The sequence below is a fragment of the Chroicocephalus ridibundus genome, chromosome 1 (assembly GCF_963924245.1).
Source record: "Chroicocephalus ridibundus chromosome 1, bChrRid1.1, whole genome shotgun sequence".
NCBI lineage: Eukaryota > Metazoa > Chordata > Aves > Charadriiformes > Laridae > Chroicocephalus > Chroicocephalus ridibundus.
In genome coordinates, this window is record NC_086284.1 from 27,169,101 (window position 1) to 27,187,109 (window position 18,009).

At 38.8% G+C, this 18,009-nt stretch overlaps 1 protein-coding gene across 5 annotated transcripts in view; it reads left to right on the forward strand.

The window, feature by feature from the left end:
• Window positions 1-18,009, forward strand: part of FRY (FRY microtubule binding protein) — a 250,230-nt gene that overhangs the window by 94,999 nt on the left and 137,222 nt on the right. For 4 of the 5 annotated variants that reach the window (XM_063332373.1, XM_063332364.1, XM_063332338.1 and 1 more), the window contains one exon: window positions 13,586-13,785. In XM_063332373.1, coding sequence (XP_063188443.1) covers window positions 13,666-13,785 — 120 coding nt within the window. In that variant the 5' untranslated portion in view covers window positions 13,586-13,665. Of the gene's footprint in view, window positions 1-8,131; window positions 8,271-13,585; window positions 13,786-18,009 lie in introns of those variants that run through there. The other variant, XM_063332348.1, reaches the window with a different exon arrangement.

An 18,009-nucleotide genomic window follows, 5' to 3' on the forward strand; every position in this document is an offset into this window, starting at 1 on the left:
GGTCGTGCAGAAGGTCCCTTGGACAGCAGCTAAATGCCATGCGCTTCACCCTTCTGTTCAAGTGAAAGTTTTTCAGTAGGCAGCTGTACTGAAGCCAAACTTTCAAAAACCTTCACTGAGCTCCTTTGGATGGTAAAAGTCATTATCTTGTCCCTCCTGGTTTTATATTTCAGAGTCACCACGAGAAATACTTATGTCCTGGAGCCTGAGCCTAGCAAAGCAGCAGCAAACATTTGCATTTGCCTGTCGGTTTGTGGCTAAGAAGTGAACTCCACTTTCAAAGAAAGAGTTGTTAATATAATGTTAATAAAGGGTTATTAGATACTACAGCATCATAATGGGGTGTGGCTAATGGGTTGTGTGTAAGCAAAGAGGCAAAATAGTGTTTAATTTAATTTATAAGATAGACAATGTTGTGACTGTGCTGCTGCAGCCAGTATTAAGTACTAAAAATAATGATGTGATCAGACATAGAGTAGGGGACTGATAATGATAATTATTAACCCGGATTTTGGCTGCAAATTTTTTTCTCTCATTTTTCTTTGTATAGATGTTACTTTGTATGCTCCACTGTAGAGGGAAACATGAATGGATGTCTGACATATTCTCATGTTAGTCTTTATTCACAGTGGTTTCGTCACATAAAGCTTCACAAAATTTTGTGAAAGTCTTCTTGATCTGTGAAGGTTTAGCTTTGCCAGTTCACAGTGCCAGCTTGCGGCTTGGTTTACTCCTGGTATTGTGCCATTTTCCACCCACACGAGCAGGGGTATGAATCCTAGCCAGCAGCAGCTGAAATGCACCACGATGCAGTTCAATCTATACAAGATGCTCTTGAAGAGTTTACAGACCTAAGAGTGAGAGTCATCTCTTATAGCCTTGGATGCATATCTTTGTTGTCAGTTCTCCCTCAGTAATCTCTGACAAGTGATAGGCACCTCTAGAAAGTAAGTGATTTATTCTCTTAAGGTAAGAATCTAAGGATATGATGGATTGCCTAGAAATGTCAATCTCTCTTCATTTACTCTACTCAGAGCCTAGATGGCGAGGTTAAATTTGATATTTGGCTTGTAGGTGGTGAAATTTGAACCTTTCCCTAAAAGGCAGCTGTAGATCAGGTGCATCAGAATTACAGAATCACAGAATGGTTCAGGTTAGAAGGGACCTTAAAGATCATCTAGTTCCACCCCCCCTGCCATGGGCAGGGACACCTCCCACTGGACCAGGCTTCTCAAAGCCCCATCCAGCCTGGCCTTGAACACTTCCAGGGATGGGGCATCCACAGCTTCTCTGGGCAACCTGTTCCAGTGCCTCCCCACCCTCACAGTAAAGAATTTCTTCCTGATATCCAATCTAAATCTACCCTCTTTCAGTTTGAGGCCATTGCTCCGTGTCATAGAATCATCGAATCATTTAGGTTGGAGAAGACCCTTGGGATCATCAAGTCCAACCATCAACCCCACTCTACAAAGTTCTCCCCTACACCATATCCCTTAACACCACATCTAAACGACTCTTAAACACATTCAGGGATGGTGACTCCACCACCTCCCTGGGCAGCCTATTCCAGTGTCTGACCACTCTTTCTGTAAAGAATTTTTTCCTAATGTCCAGTCTAAACCTACCCTGTTGCAGCTTGAAGTGTCCTATCATTACACTCCCAGATGAGGTGTAGATGAGGTCAAGGAAGCAAGTACAGTTTTAAAGATTTTTCTTCAATGTAGTACTACACTTTGAAACGTAGCTAAACATGACATATTTATTATGGCATGAAATAAACAAAACTCTTTAGGAAATCAGTTCTTAGCCATTGAACTGTGTTAGGTCAGTAGGGCTGTTCAGGCCATGCAATTTCAGACGGAAATGAGCTACAGCCTGTTTATTTTTGTGCATCAATAATAAAATACTGCTTATGTTTGCACAAGTGCATTACAACATGCTCGGGTTTTCATTCACGTGTACATTGCACAGAAACCACGTCATCCATCCATAATCGATATGCGGTTTTCATTCCAGTGAAACACAAGAGTTTTTAACAGCGTAAATGAAAATTTGTCAGTGGTTTGGAAGAGCAAGTGTGGACAAACAGACAACAAAAATACAGATGCGAGCATTTAATGTCATTCTGTAGTAGAAAACGAACAGCTTAATTATCTTTTTAAAATTCCATCTTATCCAGGCTCTTAACAGTTTTACTGTGAAACATTTAAGGAGAAAAGGGAAAGTATACTCTCTCCAAGAGAAAATGTGTATGGAAGGATGATGCAGGTCACATCCTACCTGTTTGCTGGTCCCTCTTTTGGAAGTAACTGTTCCTCCTCTTTTGGACTCTTCTAGCCTTGTGCTTCCTCGGCACTTTTCCAAGTTCCCTAAAAATAATTCTTCCGCTAACACCCACCAACCACAAAATGAGGGGAATATCTTCATCTCCCTGTCTCTGAAAAGGAAAGGAAACCCAACAAAACGTCTGTCTAAAAATTTTACAGGAAGCTATTTTCTGATCCAACAAAACCAAAGCGGAGGCTAGCTTTTTCCCCTAGTACATAAAAAAGTGTAAAAGAAGAGTATGAACATCATTATTTAAAATAAAATGCTTTGTATTTGAGCTCAAATTCTGGCATAGTTTCAGAAATAAAAATTTTCTTTGGTTTAATTTTTTAAAACTCAGGTAATCTATTAATCTGAAAATGATGATCTGAATATATATTTCCACCCTTATTTGGAGTTTTTACTTTTGGAATAACTGGCAAAGATAACAAAACTTTTGAATTTATCTAGAGAAGATATCAAGATTTTGAAAGTATATTGTTAATCTCAAGTCAGCCTTCAAAGAGGCAGCATGTCATTACCGTATAAAACACAGAAACTGAGAAGTATTTATGTTTGATTTGGATCCCATGAGAAGCAACACAGATGTTTCCTTAAGCCACCCCCAAATGGAGCACTCAAATGTCAGTTGAAAATTGTTTTGGAATTGTCCACAAGTTTTCCCATGTCATTTAGCTTTTTCAGTCTTTAACATTCCAATAAACCAAGCAAATTCTAAAATTGGCACAGCTAAAAATCTTTATGTTACATGCCTAGATTCCCACATATCTTCAGCACAGTGGCATATGTAAACAAGAAAATAATGATCTAGGGGAAAAGGAGCAGAAAAATAAATGCTGAGCAAAGAGAATGGGCAGGAAGGAGAATTTTTGTCCTGCCTCACTCAGATGTCTTGTGGGGATCTGAGATAAAAGACCATTTCTGGACCATTCTGGGACCATTTCTGTTTAACGTCTTTATTGATGATCTTGATAAGGACATAGAGCGTATCATCAGTAAGTTTGCAGATGACACGAAGCTAGGCGGGAGTGTTGATCTGCATGAGGATAGGGAGGCTCTACAGAGGGACTTGGATAGATTGGACCGATGGGCCAAGGCCAATGGTATGAGCTTCAACAAGGCCAAGTGCCAGGTCCTACACTTGGGCCACAACAACCCCATGCATCGGCACAGTCTTGGGGAAGTGTGGCTGGAGAGCTGCCTGGCAGAAAAGGACCTGGGGGTTCTCATTGACAAGCGGCTGAACATGAGCCAGCAGTGTGCCCAGGTGGCCAAGAAAGCCAATGGCATCCTGGCTTGTATTAGAAATAGTGTGACCAGCAGAAGGAGGGAGGTGATTGTCCCCCTGTACTCAGCACTGGTGAGGCCACACCTTGAGTATTGTGTCCAATTTTGGGCACCTCAATATGAGAGAGATATCGAGGTGCTGGAGCGAGTGCAGAGGAGGGCAATGAAGCTGGTGAAGGGCCTGGAGAATAAATCTTATGAGGAGCGATTGAAGGAGCTGGGACTGTTTAGTTTGAGGAAGAGGAGGCTGAGGGGAGACCTCATTGCTCTCTACAACTACTTGAAAGGCCATTGTAGAGAGGTTGGTGCTGGTCTCTTCTCACAGGTAATTAGTGATAGAACAAGAGGGAATGGCTTTAAGCTGCAACAGGGTAGGTTTAAGCTGGGCATAAGGAAAGAATTCTTCACAGAAAGAGTGGTCAGACACTGGAATAGGCTGCCCAGGGAGGTGATGGAGTCACCATCCCTGAATGTGTTTAAGAGTCGTTTAGATGTCGTGTTGGGGGATATGGTGTAGGGGAGAACTTTGTAGCGTGGGGTTGATGGTTGGACTTGATGATCCCAAGGGTCTTTTCCAACCTAGATGATTTGATGATTCTATGAAAAGCCTAGGGAACGTCATTCAGCTGCTCAACCCCTGACCTGCTACTTAGGAGAAAGAGAGAGGGAAAGTCTGCATCTTATGGGATCATAGTTACTGGGAGCTTTGGCAAGTCAGTAAAAAGGACTTTAGAAAGTGGATGGACATATATAACAGGATTTCCTGTTTGTTTGTTTGTTTGTTTTGGCAGTCGTTCTTGAATCCCCTGCATATGGAAACATGGTCTCTTGCAGGAGGAGAAAATGTGTTCCATCCACTGCTTTTCTCTGCAGGGTCCCATATCGATTACCCCTCTCTTGCACAGAATTGCAGTACACGTCTGAGGATTACTAAGCTTAACGCCTACCTGCCAGCAGCTGGGGTGTGAGGGCCAGGAGTTTGCTCGTGGCTAATAAAGCCAAACCAACAGTTTTAACTTTTCCAAGGTACGAGGCTGAACAAGATCGTAAGCTTCAAAGCAAACAGGCACTTCACCACATACACCCATCACTTCACCACATACACCCATCCCAATTAAGACCTGTCAGTGTGCATAAGGAATGTTCTGAAGTTTCCCTGAGGTTGGGAAAGATGTCTGTTTTAAACTGGTTATTTTCTAATGGGATTCATCTCAGAAGATGGCTGCTTCATAAGCATCTCTGAGTGGAATGAGCATCTGAACTCTTTGTAGACGTGCAGAGAAGAGCGTCCCCCACAAGTGGTATTTTAGCATCCATCAGGCCTACTGAGTAGCCATATACCTGTTCTAATGGATGCTGCATTTTGTTTCTATCCTGCAGAGGACTGTATCTGATTAAGAAATTACGGCGTCAAGGACTTGTTCTGAGTCTCTGTTCTACAAATCATTGTCCACTCCTGCATTCAGGGGAGTGCAGAATGGGTTTACTACAAGGAGTTAGACTTATGTCCTGAAATGTTCTGTCTCACTGAGGATATCACATGGTCTGTTTTAGGCCTGCTGTTTTATAACATCCCTGAAGATACTAAGAATAAATTGAAGAGTGGCATGCACACACACGTGCACATGCACACACACACATGAAGTCCAAGCCTCCTTTTCCTTGGCTAGAGTAGTTGGGCTGACCAAAGCTTATACTTTATCGGCAACTCTGCCACTTCTTAGTGGGTGCACTAATTAATTTGTCTTCTGTTTCCTGGCTTTGCAGTTCCTTGTGTTCACAGAGAATTTACACTCTCTTGCAGTAAAAGGAATAGAAAGTTTGGAGCAGGATTGCCCAACCAAGTCTACATGGGTTGGAACTGTCTTCTGTAGTTGAAAAAGTATTCTGAAAAGAGTGGAATAAATATATCTCAACCTGGCAACAGCAATTTTTTAATAAGTCGTTGGACAGAAATAATTTAAAACATTGGTCTTATCTCAAATCTGTGACCAAGTACTGGAATGCCTTTATCACTCAAGATATCTCCTTCCTTTCTGGCCCATGCCATTTTACACAAATGACTTTCCTGAGACATGTCTCTTTAAAGAAATGAAGGAATCTGAAATTTATAAATTAGCCTTTTCTCCCTTACGGTTTCAGCATAATTAAGTAGTTTGAGAATTTCCATTTGGAAGAGTGCACCACCTTTTTGGAAATCCTCCCCAGTCTGTTATCTCCTTCAGACTTGTTTTCAGATTCAGCCATTTTGCTCCAGAATCTTGAACTTCTTTTATATTTTTCCATGCTGACCTCATGACCTCTTCCATTTTATCTTCCAGACTAGATAGTATTTCCTCTGGCATAGGGATTTACATGTTATGCCCAGACTTTGGTTTTGTGTGGAATTGTTGGGGTTTATCATCTTTGTTACATTGCAGACCATCTATCTAATTGGTCAACCAAAGTAACGCTTCCTGAAGAATCCTGTATTTGAATTAAATAGGCTGCTCAAAGACAGGATGAGTTGGGATGATAGTTTTATGTCATGTTCTTGTGTCAAGACAGCTGCACAGAATGGCTTAGTGTCTCCTAGTAGCTGCTTGAACAACAGTTTTAGAGTCTTCAGAGTTTGGAATTTTAAAATACAAGTTCACTGAGATTTCTAATATGTGCAGTTTTGGAGAGTTCTAATGAGAGGGAAAATATGTTTGAGCTTTTTGCTATATAGACTCTCTCATGTGTTCTTATTGTCTGTATGTGCATGTCTACCGTCTGTGTCTACATACTGCTGTCAGTGAGTGAATTTTTCACTGCAAAGAGTTCCCTCACCTGCAAATGAGCCTTCACAGCGAATCAGTTTCATGCAATGTGAATATTTGCCTACGTCATGTTTACTGCTTATTTTACATTTTGTATTAAAATAGAGGAAACTGCAGCAGTACATTCATCAAAGCTCCACAGTTGATACTGTCTGCCTGGGACATACATATGCAAAAGGTAGTTACAGATCTCTCCATCCCTAGGAGAATGCATGCCAGCTTCACTACAGCTGGACATGTAAATGGTTTCCATCACTAAAGTTAAGCTATGTCTGCACTGCTGTTGCTTATGCCAGATTCATACAGCAGCTTTTATATGGACCTCAGAAATTGCTATACGCCATACAACCTTACATTTACTTTAATAATTAATTTAAGTTATATTTAGATAAGCATGCAGTTGAGAAGAGGGGAGAAGTATCTTAAACATGGTATATTTACTCCCTGGTGTATTTACTCTTTTAATAAAAAAATGGAAAATAAACAAAACAGGTAGGCAAATATTCGTATTGCATGGAATTGATTTCCTGTGAAGAGTAAGGCCAACACTGGTACCACCATAACTTACACTTTTACTTTCCAAATAGTCTGGATGTGGGACTCTCATGTGCACTGAATTCTTCCTGGTCTCATTTTTGAGTGTAAATCCTCCTAAGAGAGGATCAGAAACACATCAGGAGCATCAATTGTTTGATGTAAAGTCCTGTACTTTAAATAAACTTACTTCCTATCATATATATTGCAAGCCTTTAATATTATGTTTTATTGGTTAACTTTATCCCTTTATGGTTATTTTTTGTTGAAACATGCAAATGAATTATGCAAATAATACTTTCATTAAACTAGTGCTACTACTGCATCTTATTAATGCACTGGAATAACATATTCCTTAGAAATCCTGCAATTTCTTTCACCAAGATGAAAATGGATCTTTTAGTTTGTTTCTTTTAGCAAAAGTTTCCTTTGAATTTCATTCTCTTTGTCTGTCAAGCTCAAACTAATTGGGAATGTTCTTCTTTAAAGGGTGAAAAAGCCACCTTTTGGTAACCTTGGCACATGTACCGTATCTTTGTAAATTAAATTCTTCACGCTTTATTTAAAGATGTGTTTTCTTTTTAATATTATGATTGCCATTCAAAACCAAAGCAAATTTTCTTAAGAGTTATTTCAGCAGATGTATAATTATCCTTAAGGATATGTGGTTTCTCACTGACTCCTGGCATGTGAAAAGAAGAGATACTGCATTGGTTTTATTGCAAGGAATTTAAACTGTATGTACGTTTGGCCAAAAGACCTTAGTTACAAAACAAAACCCACCCTGTGTTGTCTCTGTGCGTTGCATTTCCGTACTAATTGCTTTCAGCTTGGATTGTATGATAATACATGTGTTTGATATGCATGGTTTGTTTCTGTCGGACTCCATTATCCTGTCTCATGTTCTTGGAGTGCCTGAAGTAGTTTCGCTAATCTGTCAGCATAGTATGTACTTGTGGATAAATATAGACATGCAGCCACTCCGTGAGTGGTCATCATCATATGCTGAAGCTAAAAATTACCCCTTTGGTTATGGAAAGGCTGATCTGATCCGGAGGCCTGCCCTAGCGCGCACATTGTAGGTCTTCAGCACTTGTATATTAACAAACAAAACCAAAAACCTAAAAGAAATGTCTGCCTCAATGCTGAAAATTTTATCGTGAAGTATGAAACAACTAGTCTCCTTTTTGATTTTAGTTAGAAAAGGATTCAAACTTTTCTAACTGAAGGAGTGGAACATTTCAGGTATTCACAGGCTCATGGATGTTACAGTAGCATGTTGGAGAAAGTCCAGTGTGATCGGCTTTATAAAGGGGCTCGGTAGGTACGAAAAAACTGCAAGTATGTGTTTTGGTTTGTGTTAGTAGTTTGTTCATAGTTGCTAAAGTGTGAATATGACACAGTTAACTGAAAAAAACCCGCAATCTCTGTTTTTTCTGCTTAACAATACTGAAAATTCAGTAACTGTGTTTGGCTGAAGTATCCAGTGTAGCACAGGCTCTTGGCTTTTGCGTTATGATTGTTCTGTTGTTTTGTTTCATCTTAGAGCTTTAAGTAAAATACCTGTAGTGGAAATTGTAGCAGAGAGTCTTTTATGATAACTTAATTGAATTTTGTACTCATCCTCACTCTCAGCTTAGTGGCCGTGTGTGTGTGTTAAAACTACTGGGCTTTTTTACAACTAATTCTCTAATCAGGGAAATGATCAATATAGGAAAAAAATGTAACAGTGATTTTAGTTCAGTAATCCTTTCTGTGGCAATAATATATGGTTGTGGTGACAACCATATGTGATATTGCATTGCTACCTCCATATTTACTTCTTTTTAAAAATTCTTTAAAAATACATAACATTTAGAAAATCTTATGGTTATAGCCTGGACTAAATTAAAATATTGTGCAGGAAAAGAATGTCATTTGAAATACAGCTTATGGCAGATGCAGTAGAAAAATAGGGAACATATCTTGGAAACAAGAAAACGGGTTGTTTGAGAGAAGAAGCCCTCAGCTAGAATTTCCCCTCAAAATGGTATGGACATCTTCTAGTTGATCAAGCATAGTTAATCTTTTTTACAGATTTTCCTAGGATAGCAGCTTTAAATATGTATACAACTTTCTAAAATTGACCTACAGATTCCGTGCTATTGCAGGGCCATTGAGCATCAGGGTTACTGTGGTCTCCTGCATGTGCATCACCATTCATTCTCCTTGGGAACGAGCGCCTTTCCTCTAGGGGAAGGGTTTAGTTTAATTCAGTACTTGTGCGGTGACCAGTATCCTACAATGTGTTAGGAGTTCAAACTAAATGTTTCAGTGGTCCATTCTGGTACTTCTCTTTGTAGAACATTATTATTTTGAAATCAGATAGTAAAAGCTTAATTGATCAATTAAATCGATATTTAGAATTGAATATAACCCCTTCCTCTCACCCCAGCCACACCAGATATCTTCTGCATAAACCCATGCAAACTACATGTGGTGATTTCTCACGTAAAAATTATGCCTTTTATTTAATGGAGCAGTGTTTCACTGGCATATATGGCAAAAATGGACACATCCTTTTTATTGCTATTTTTAAGGCCCACGTTATAATTTGTCAACATAAAGGGACCAATCATGGATGACTTTAATGCAGCTGTTTCTTAAATTATGAGTGCTTGATTTCTAGTTTTGTGTCTCAGAGGCAGCTTTTTTTCATGAGCTTTCTAGGGCACTCAGTCTAGGAAAAAGAACTATTCTGATAAAGCTCATACATCATCAGGATAGATGTCAGTGGTACGCTGGTCACTGGGCCAGATTTTTGCAATGCAAATATCAAGCATATGCAAATGCTTGAGATAACAGCACTGAAAAGATGCATTAGAAAGACAAACCGATATCTAATAGTTCATGAACAATTCATGATTAACTCAGAACCCTCACACTCTTGGCAATATTAACTTCCACACTGAAGATGCCTGTATGGAGTTAACAGCTATAAAACGATCTTTTAAAAATTTGAACTAAATCAATGTCGTGTGTCAGTCATTTCTATAACTGCTTTAATTGCTGTAGGAATGAGAGCTGTTAACCCCCAGGATATCCTTTTACTTTGCTTTGGGTGAAAGGCTGTACAGTCCTATATTTCAGAGAAGAGCTAGAATAAAATTTTTGGTGCACTGACAAACCGTGCAAATAATTGCATTTCTCTATTACAGTGTGCAAATAATTGATTTTTTAGTTAGATGTCTGGAAAAAAAAATAGATCAACCTGTGTCACAAATCTAACAGCATTGTTGTTAAGAGGCTTCCTACTAGCAATGACTATGTGGATTTAAATTCCAACCTCAAAATCCTGGCTGAATGCCACGATGATTGAAGATAAGGGTGGCAGCTCCCAAGCAGTGTGACTAGGGTTTCTTAAACTTAATTTCATAAGGATGCGAGTGTGCCTGATCCCACACACTACCTGTCTTCCTTCCCTCCTTCCTCCCCTCCTTCCTTCCTTCCTTCCTTCCTTCCTTCCTTCCTTCCTTCCTTCCTTCCTTCCTTCCTTCCTTCCTTCCTTCCTTCCTTCCTTCCTTCCTTCCTTCCTTCCTTCCTTCCTTCCTTCCTTCCTTCCTTCCTTCCTTCCTTCCTTCCTTCCTTCCTTCCTTCCTTCCTTCCTTCCCTCCCTCCCTCCCTCCTTCCTTCCCTCCTTCCTTCCCTCCTTCCTTCCCTCCTGCGTGTCCCTTCATAGTAAATGTTGAACTTAGCCAATTTAAGCCAAAATTGCCTGAGGACCAGAAGGCAAGTTTGTATTTGATTAGATTCCTACGAATTCCTTCAGGAGGGAGCCTGGGATGGTTTCGGTGGACGGAGAGAGGCGGATGGCCCAGCCCGGGTGTGTTTGGCTTGGCAGAGTCTGGCTGGTGGGCAGGCTGCCTACCCAGCCCTGGAGCAGGGCTCCAGAGGGAGCTTGGGAATGGCTGGGTGGAGCTCAGGATGGTGACGGAGGGGAGGAGGGGGCTTTTACTACACAAAGGACACAAATCCTTAAGAAAATCGGTTTCACTGCTCACAAAAAGCACATTTTTCTTAACTGAGTGCTTGGTGATCAAACTGATTACATGGATAGCTGCGAGCCAGTCAAAACCACGCATTTGGCAAATATATTAATGATCGTAAAAATATTGTCTGACTCCTTCCTAAAGCTATTTGTGGAGAAATTTCCATTACCTAGTATATTCAATAGTCCATATAAATTTGCATCTGATCCTTTGCATCCCACTGTCTTCATACATAAACTTTAGGAGAGCCTGGGTGTTGACAGGAGGGCAGTAGGGCTCGCACTCTTCTCTGGTGCCTCTTTTTTGATTGCTTTGAAGTAGATTATTATTCAGAACACAAGGTATTTTTAGAAATGGATTTCCAGAATATAAATGTAGAACTGTTCTATACACTTTGTTTTGTGCAAAGAGTCACAATGCCAACAAAACTCCGCGATTATGCTTTTGCCCTCAAAAATCAAGCGAAACTTTGCAGGAAGCAACTCTCTTAGGAACCATCTATTGGAGTGGAAGAAGTGGTGCTGCTGTGCTAAAGAGTGGTGGCGTATCAATGAGTGATACTTTATCAATCAGGGGAGTTATTTTCAAACTAAAGTGTGGATGCATTATACTTGCAGAATAATAGCTACATGAACAAAAGCATTTCTGGTTTGCATTATAGTCATATAGTGGACTTCTAAACTTTGATTTTTCTAAAGGAAAATATGTTATCTTTTCTCCAATGTGTCTTTTTTATTTTTCAATGCATAAATTTGGGGTCTGAGTGTACCACATCTTGAATACTCTCAGACAATAATGTCGTCTTTGGGATTTAGTTTTTACAATTTTTCAGCAGTAAGTGTTGAAGTATTTAGGAAAGATCTAAAATCTCATTTCTTCTTAAAACAATCTCATGTAATTAATAGTTGACAATTACTTTCAGTAGTAGTTGAAATTCTGTTCCTCAAAAGGAAAGGCTAAAGGCATTATATGTGTGGCGTGCATCACTGTAGTTCATTCTTCTTTCTTTCTTTCTTTGCAATCTGGATGGAGCATACAATGTAACACTCTGGAATGCAATGCTATGGGGAAATGTTATAACGATATTAGTTCACAATATTTTCCACAGTTTGTATTGCATTAAAGCACCTCTGTCCCAATCACCAGCCATGCTCACGGGTGTTACGACACTTATATTGCATTCAGAGTGGCTAATGGCTCCTCTTCCCAGTGTTAGTTTACTACTTTTAAAGTAGTGGCAGAGCGAACAGAGGGTGCTACCAGTACCTGCCTGAACACCAGACATGACTTTTATTGCCAATAAGAGCTAAGTCTGAGAATTTTGTTTTGGAAGTTTTATGTGTGGAATGGTAATATTTGAATTAATGGGGTTTTGTTTCGTAGTACTTCAATTATTTATTTTCTTGAGTTTCCCAGAAAAACAGCAAGTAGAGCTAAGCCTAGTACATAATATCTTGTTACTGGTTATAGGGTATTCACAGAATCATGGCATAATTTAGATTGGAAGGGATCTCTGGAGGGTGATTAGTCCAACCTCTGCTCACCAGCTAGAGAAGGTTTATCAGGGCCTTGTCCAGTCAAGTTTCAGGTATCTCCAAGAGTAGAATTTCTGCTATATTTATGGACAGCCTGTACCAGTGTTTGATTACCCCCTCACAGTAGAAATTTTTTCCATATATCCAGTTGGAATTTCCCACATTCTAGCTAGTGTCTGTTGTCTCTTGTTCTGTCACCATGCTCAAAGAAGAGTCTGGCTCCATCTTTGCTATATCCCATTAGGTAGCTGAAGACTGCAATAAAATCTCACCTGAGCCTCCTCTTCTTAAGGCTGAGTCAGTCCAGCAATACTCAGCCTGTACTCATGTAGCAAGAACGTAAGCCCCTGGCGATCTTCGTGGTCCTCCCTTGGCCTTGCTCCAGAGTAGCTATGTCATTCTTCTACAGGGGAGCCCAAAATTGTACACAGCACTCCAGATATGATCTCTCAAGTGCCAAATGGGACTGTGGGGTTTGGAGTTTCAGAAAAACTAATACATAATGCACATTTTTTGGCCATGGAAAACATTTCGTGTCTAACTCTTCATATAAGATTTATACTGGTGAAGTGTTATTGTTTTTAAAGGAGTCATTCTTGATTGACCTCAGTATAAATGAGAGGAAAATCAGTCCCTTTACAACTCATCTTGGCCGAAAGATCAGACTCCTGACTTTTGCAAGGATGGGTCAGTTTGAGTAGCAATAAAGAATAAATCTGTCTTTTGACAACTGAGCCACAGATCAGGCCTACAAGATAAAGAATAAGAAATGAGGATGTTATTCAAACAGTCAGGTGCCAGCAAGTCTTACCATGTTAAGAAAGAGGATTGAGTGTGCACTGCATAGTAAACACTACTCGATTTTAATAGATAAGATTTCATCTTTGATTTCTTCTTCCAGTCTACATTATGTAAATTTAACATATAACTATACCATGGATGTATTTATGTATTGTGTATTTCTTTGATTATTAACTGTTCTTCAGTTTTGCTTTGACAGTATAGTGGGCCAATGGAAAAGTTAAGACCTGTTGAATTACTCACAAGTAAATGTCTCCTCTCTACATTTCAGCTTCTCCAGTTGGTAACGGATATATCAAGCCACCCGTCCCACCTGTTTCTGGTACACAGAGAGAAAAAGGACCTCCAGCCATGTTGCCTATCAGTGTTGACCCAGACAGTAAACCAGGCGAATATGTCCTGAAGAGCTTGTTTGTGAACTTTACTACTCAGGCTGAACGCAAGATTCGCATCATCATGGCGGAACCTCTTGTGAGTAAAAAGAAACTAAGTATATATGCAGTTTACTTGGAATTTATTTTTAAACCAGGCTTGCTTGCCATGCAATGCAAAATATTTTGCTTGTAATCTGCGTTGGAGTTTGATAGTGTTTCCCAAACCGTGAGATACACTACTATGGCAATTAGAAGGTTGTGGGAGAGGACAGAGGTATGCGAGATATGCCGAAGGGGTGACATGAAAAGGAATGAATATTTTATTTCTGTTTCCAATATGGGCATGTGTTAATGTGATCGAGAGGCAGGAGGGGTGTCAGCCAGCATAGATTTCACAGCTGGGAGAGCGGTCACTTGAGTCCACATAGATTAGAAAATGCTGAAATATGATAAAACCAGTATTTCTGAACATTACTGGTTTTCACCTAAAACATGAAAATGAGTAGCACTGCTGGTTTTTACTTTAGTTCTGACAGTAGTAGGTTTCATAATCTAACTAAGTGCTATAGCACCTATTTTCCAGATATGAAAAAGCATGCAGAATTTGAAAAAGGAGCTACATTACAAGGTCTCGCACAGTCAGTGAGAAAGCTGTCGTTATTTATGTTTCAGGCAAATTTAACATACAAGTATGTCTTTTGCAAATTGCTTTATGTAACTGAATTTCTGGGAGTTTGCTATTTTAACTTCAGACTACATTTTATATACATTCTTGCTTTTGATTAGGGAAGAATAGTTCTGTAAGCTATATTTGAGTTCTGAAAAAGTAAAAAGAAAAAAAATACAAGTAACCAGGAACCTCTATTTCTGAGCCGTAAGGGAATTTTTATAAAATCTTATAACATTTTTGGAATGAAGCACAGTATAGAATACTTAGTTCAGTTTCCCATTTTCAGGTCTAATATTCAGAACAGAAAGATTTAGGTTGTCTTGATTCTGATGGCATCTGTTTAGCTTTATAGCTTGATTTAGATTCAGAAGCATTTGATGCTTGGAAAGTTTTTCCAGATTTTCCTTTGAAACATTAGGTAGAAAGATCTTACATCATAATTTGTAAAGAACAGAAAAAAAGCTAACAGGAAGTAATATTTTGACAAAGATCCGTTTTGTTCTTCTTTCATGAGTCCCCTCCAAATCGCAAAAAGTAGAATAAACTGACAGTTGTAGTGTAGGTCCTTTAAAAAGAAATGCCAGCAGCTATTTATTACCATACAGTCTTCATGTGATGCACAGTGAACATCTTTAAAATTTTAAGGCAAAATGTGTTGTAAAATTACTTGGCAAGATCAGAGAAACAACAAAAAGGCCAGGACTGAGAACATCATTTCCTTGTGGCATCTCTGTTACTCTAAACGCTAATCTCTGCATTTTCATATAATATTTCAGACATAGCTATGAACCAGTGACCCTCATTTATTCCCATTTCACCTTGCGTTAAGATGATTTTGAGTTGCTGTGTGTTGATACATTACTTTTGTCGCTTTGGGAAACTATACCTGAATGTTGATCTTATCTTATTCCAGAGGTTGTTCAGTGGAATTTTATTTGGTAAATTCAATGTAGAATGTAAAAATATGACAAGAGACTGGAATGTCACCTTCTTATTATCAACATTTTTCACAACATATTTCTCACAGGGGTCTAACCATGAGACACTGACAATAATTCAATGACATACTCACATCTTATTAATACTAATAGGATTTACAAGTTGTGGCATGCTGCTATTTGAGGGTGACTGTGACAAATGTGTAAGCAGGTTTTTGTAGACATTCAGTCAAAATGATCTTGAAATAATTAGGTTGTAATGAAAGAAGTGACAAGGGAAAATGGCAAAAGTTATTCTGGAATAATGGCTAAGAATTTAAATCCACCCTTTTTGTGGGATAGCTATTGGATGTTTAGCAGCTTTGTTCCCGCATTTCTGCTCTACTGACTAGAATTGTGACCAGGAAGTCCCAAGGATTTGCGAGACAAAGATTATAAATTGGTGGTACAGAGCAACCCTTTGGCCTTTTTTCACAATAGGTAGTCAAATGGTGAGCCCTTTGAAGATTCTGTTCTAATTAAGCTCAAATGTACTTCAAAGTAAATCAAACTTGCAAAGTGCTCTAACACTGAGATGTTTCTAGTTTGAATTCTCTAAGTCATTACAAGATATGACAGTTTGATTTTATAATGAGTGATGAATACTTAAGATATCTTTTAGAGAAGCTAAAATGATCTGTTTATAATATAATTGCTTTTTCCTCTCTTTTATCACAAAGTCTAGCTCAGATTCAAGCTCTAAAGTTACTATGGGCTTAAATTAAAGACTTACTGATGCATTTTTTACCTAGATATTTCTTTTCATACACACATTTTGTCTGCTTATCCTTTCTGATTATCGTTACTGTTGGTTTTATAAATTTTTCTCTCAGTTTCTTTGGGTTCCATATACCTATTTGATCTTTCTTTTGTGATCTGCACAGAGCCCAGCTGTAGATGACAGTGTTCTGGCAGCTATGGTGGAAAATCAGGTTTATGTCCCACCATGAGTTGCAGATGTTAGAAAGGCGCAAAAATTTTCTGCTATTTTCTAGGGCAGCAGTGAAGGGCACAGCACCCACCCCCTCCTGCAGAACCATGGAATCTCTGCTGGGATAGCAAGATTCCAGCAGCAGAAAAAGCAGAGGGCAATGTCATCTACTCCTCCTGATGCCTTGGCTGTCAACTGAGTATAATTTGACATTTTGGTTACTGGATCTGGCAGCAATCATCATAAAAAACACACTCCCCAGTTAATACGTTTTTTAGGCCTAAACCTAATGTCGACTGTCCACTGCTAGGTCTTTAACAAGTTAGAACAGAAACCTTTTTTTTCCAGATGTGGGGTTTTTTCACTTTGTCTGGAGAACATTTTACTTGGAATTTCAGGTCAATTTTTTTCACCCTTTTAGGGTCTCTGAAATATAACAAACCTTTCAATAGTGACATTAAGTTCACAAGTATGTGGCTGATTTTTAATGATTAAACTACTGTACCCACATTGTCAAGTTATATTAATCCAAGTTAAAGCTATTTGACAGCAGAATTAAAAGGGATTTTCCAGTTTATAAAATTAAATTCACATAAAAGAAATGTAAATAATTACTTCTTGATAACCTTTAATAATTTCCTGCTTCTTTTCTATAAAAAATTGTTCTCCTTTGTAATGAATATTAAGAATTTTTCCTGCAGACCTTTTTTCACAGCTGATTGCGTTCATATTTACATTTTTATCAGTTTATATCATAAATCTTCTTTGCATTGCTTCCCTTACAAACACAATTTGATATTTTATTACTGCTTATTTCTTTTCAAGCAGTGGTGACCTTAAAATGAAGCTAGAATGAGGAAGCCGGGGAAATATTTTTGCCAGTTCAAATGATAAAATCTGCTTACGTATATTAACACTGTAAGGAAAAAAACCCAGAAAATAGTTTCCCTTTTAGGACTGTTGATTATCACTTAGCGTGATAATTCATCCTGTGCATACTGATCAGGCTGATCTTTAAATACAGCATTCAGCAGTACTTACACACAGCTGTAGACATTGATAAAACATAGTGAGCTACAGGCATTGACAGTGGTTAATGGTTAATTTAGCTGTTGGTAAACTTTCATTATGCTTTTCTCCTGCAAGCATCTTCTTTTACTGAGCTTATATAAATTCAGGATCTCTCTGAATTCTGAACTCAAGAACAGCATTTGCTCATTATAGGATTAGGGCTATGGGCACATTCATGTATTCTGCCTGTAACTTTCTCCCTTTATTAGGTAGGTATATCTGGCCTTTGGAAAAAAAATGAAAGCAGTGATGTGGTTGATATCAGTGTATTTATTCATTCCATTTCATTAGAAGCTCAAAGACATTGAAATATAGCCCTATATCAAAACAGAGCTGGTGATAACAGCCAAGCAGGTGGTTAGGGAGACTTTGAAAGGGCAAGAATAATGCAAGTTTGGTTTTGCAAAGACTGACCAGTCAACATGTATAGTGGCACTGCAGTCCGATTAGCTTTAATCTAGGCTGGGAGAAAAGGAAGCAGAAGGGGTTTTGGCTTTTGGCTGCTGGGCTGTGATAACTAGTAAGATTTATGCAGGCTATAATAATACCAAGGAGTTTTATCACACAGTTATAATGTAGAATTTTCTGGTTTACATGGACTAAAATTTCAGCTGTGTCACATGAGGAATGACTCCTCTGTTTTCATCTGTGATGAAACACATTAGCATTACA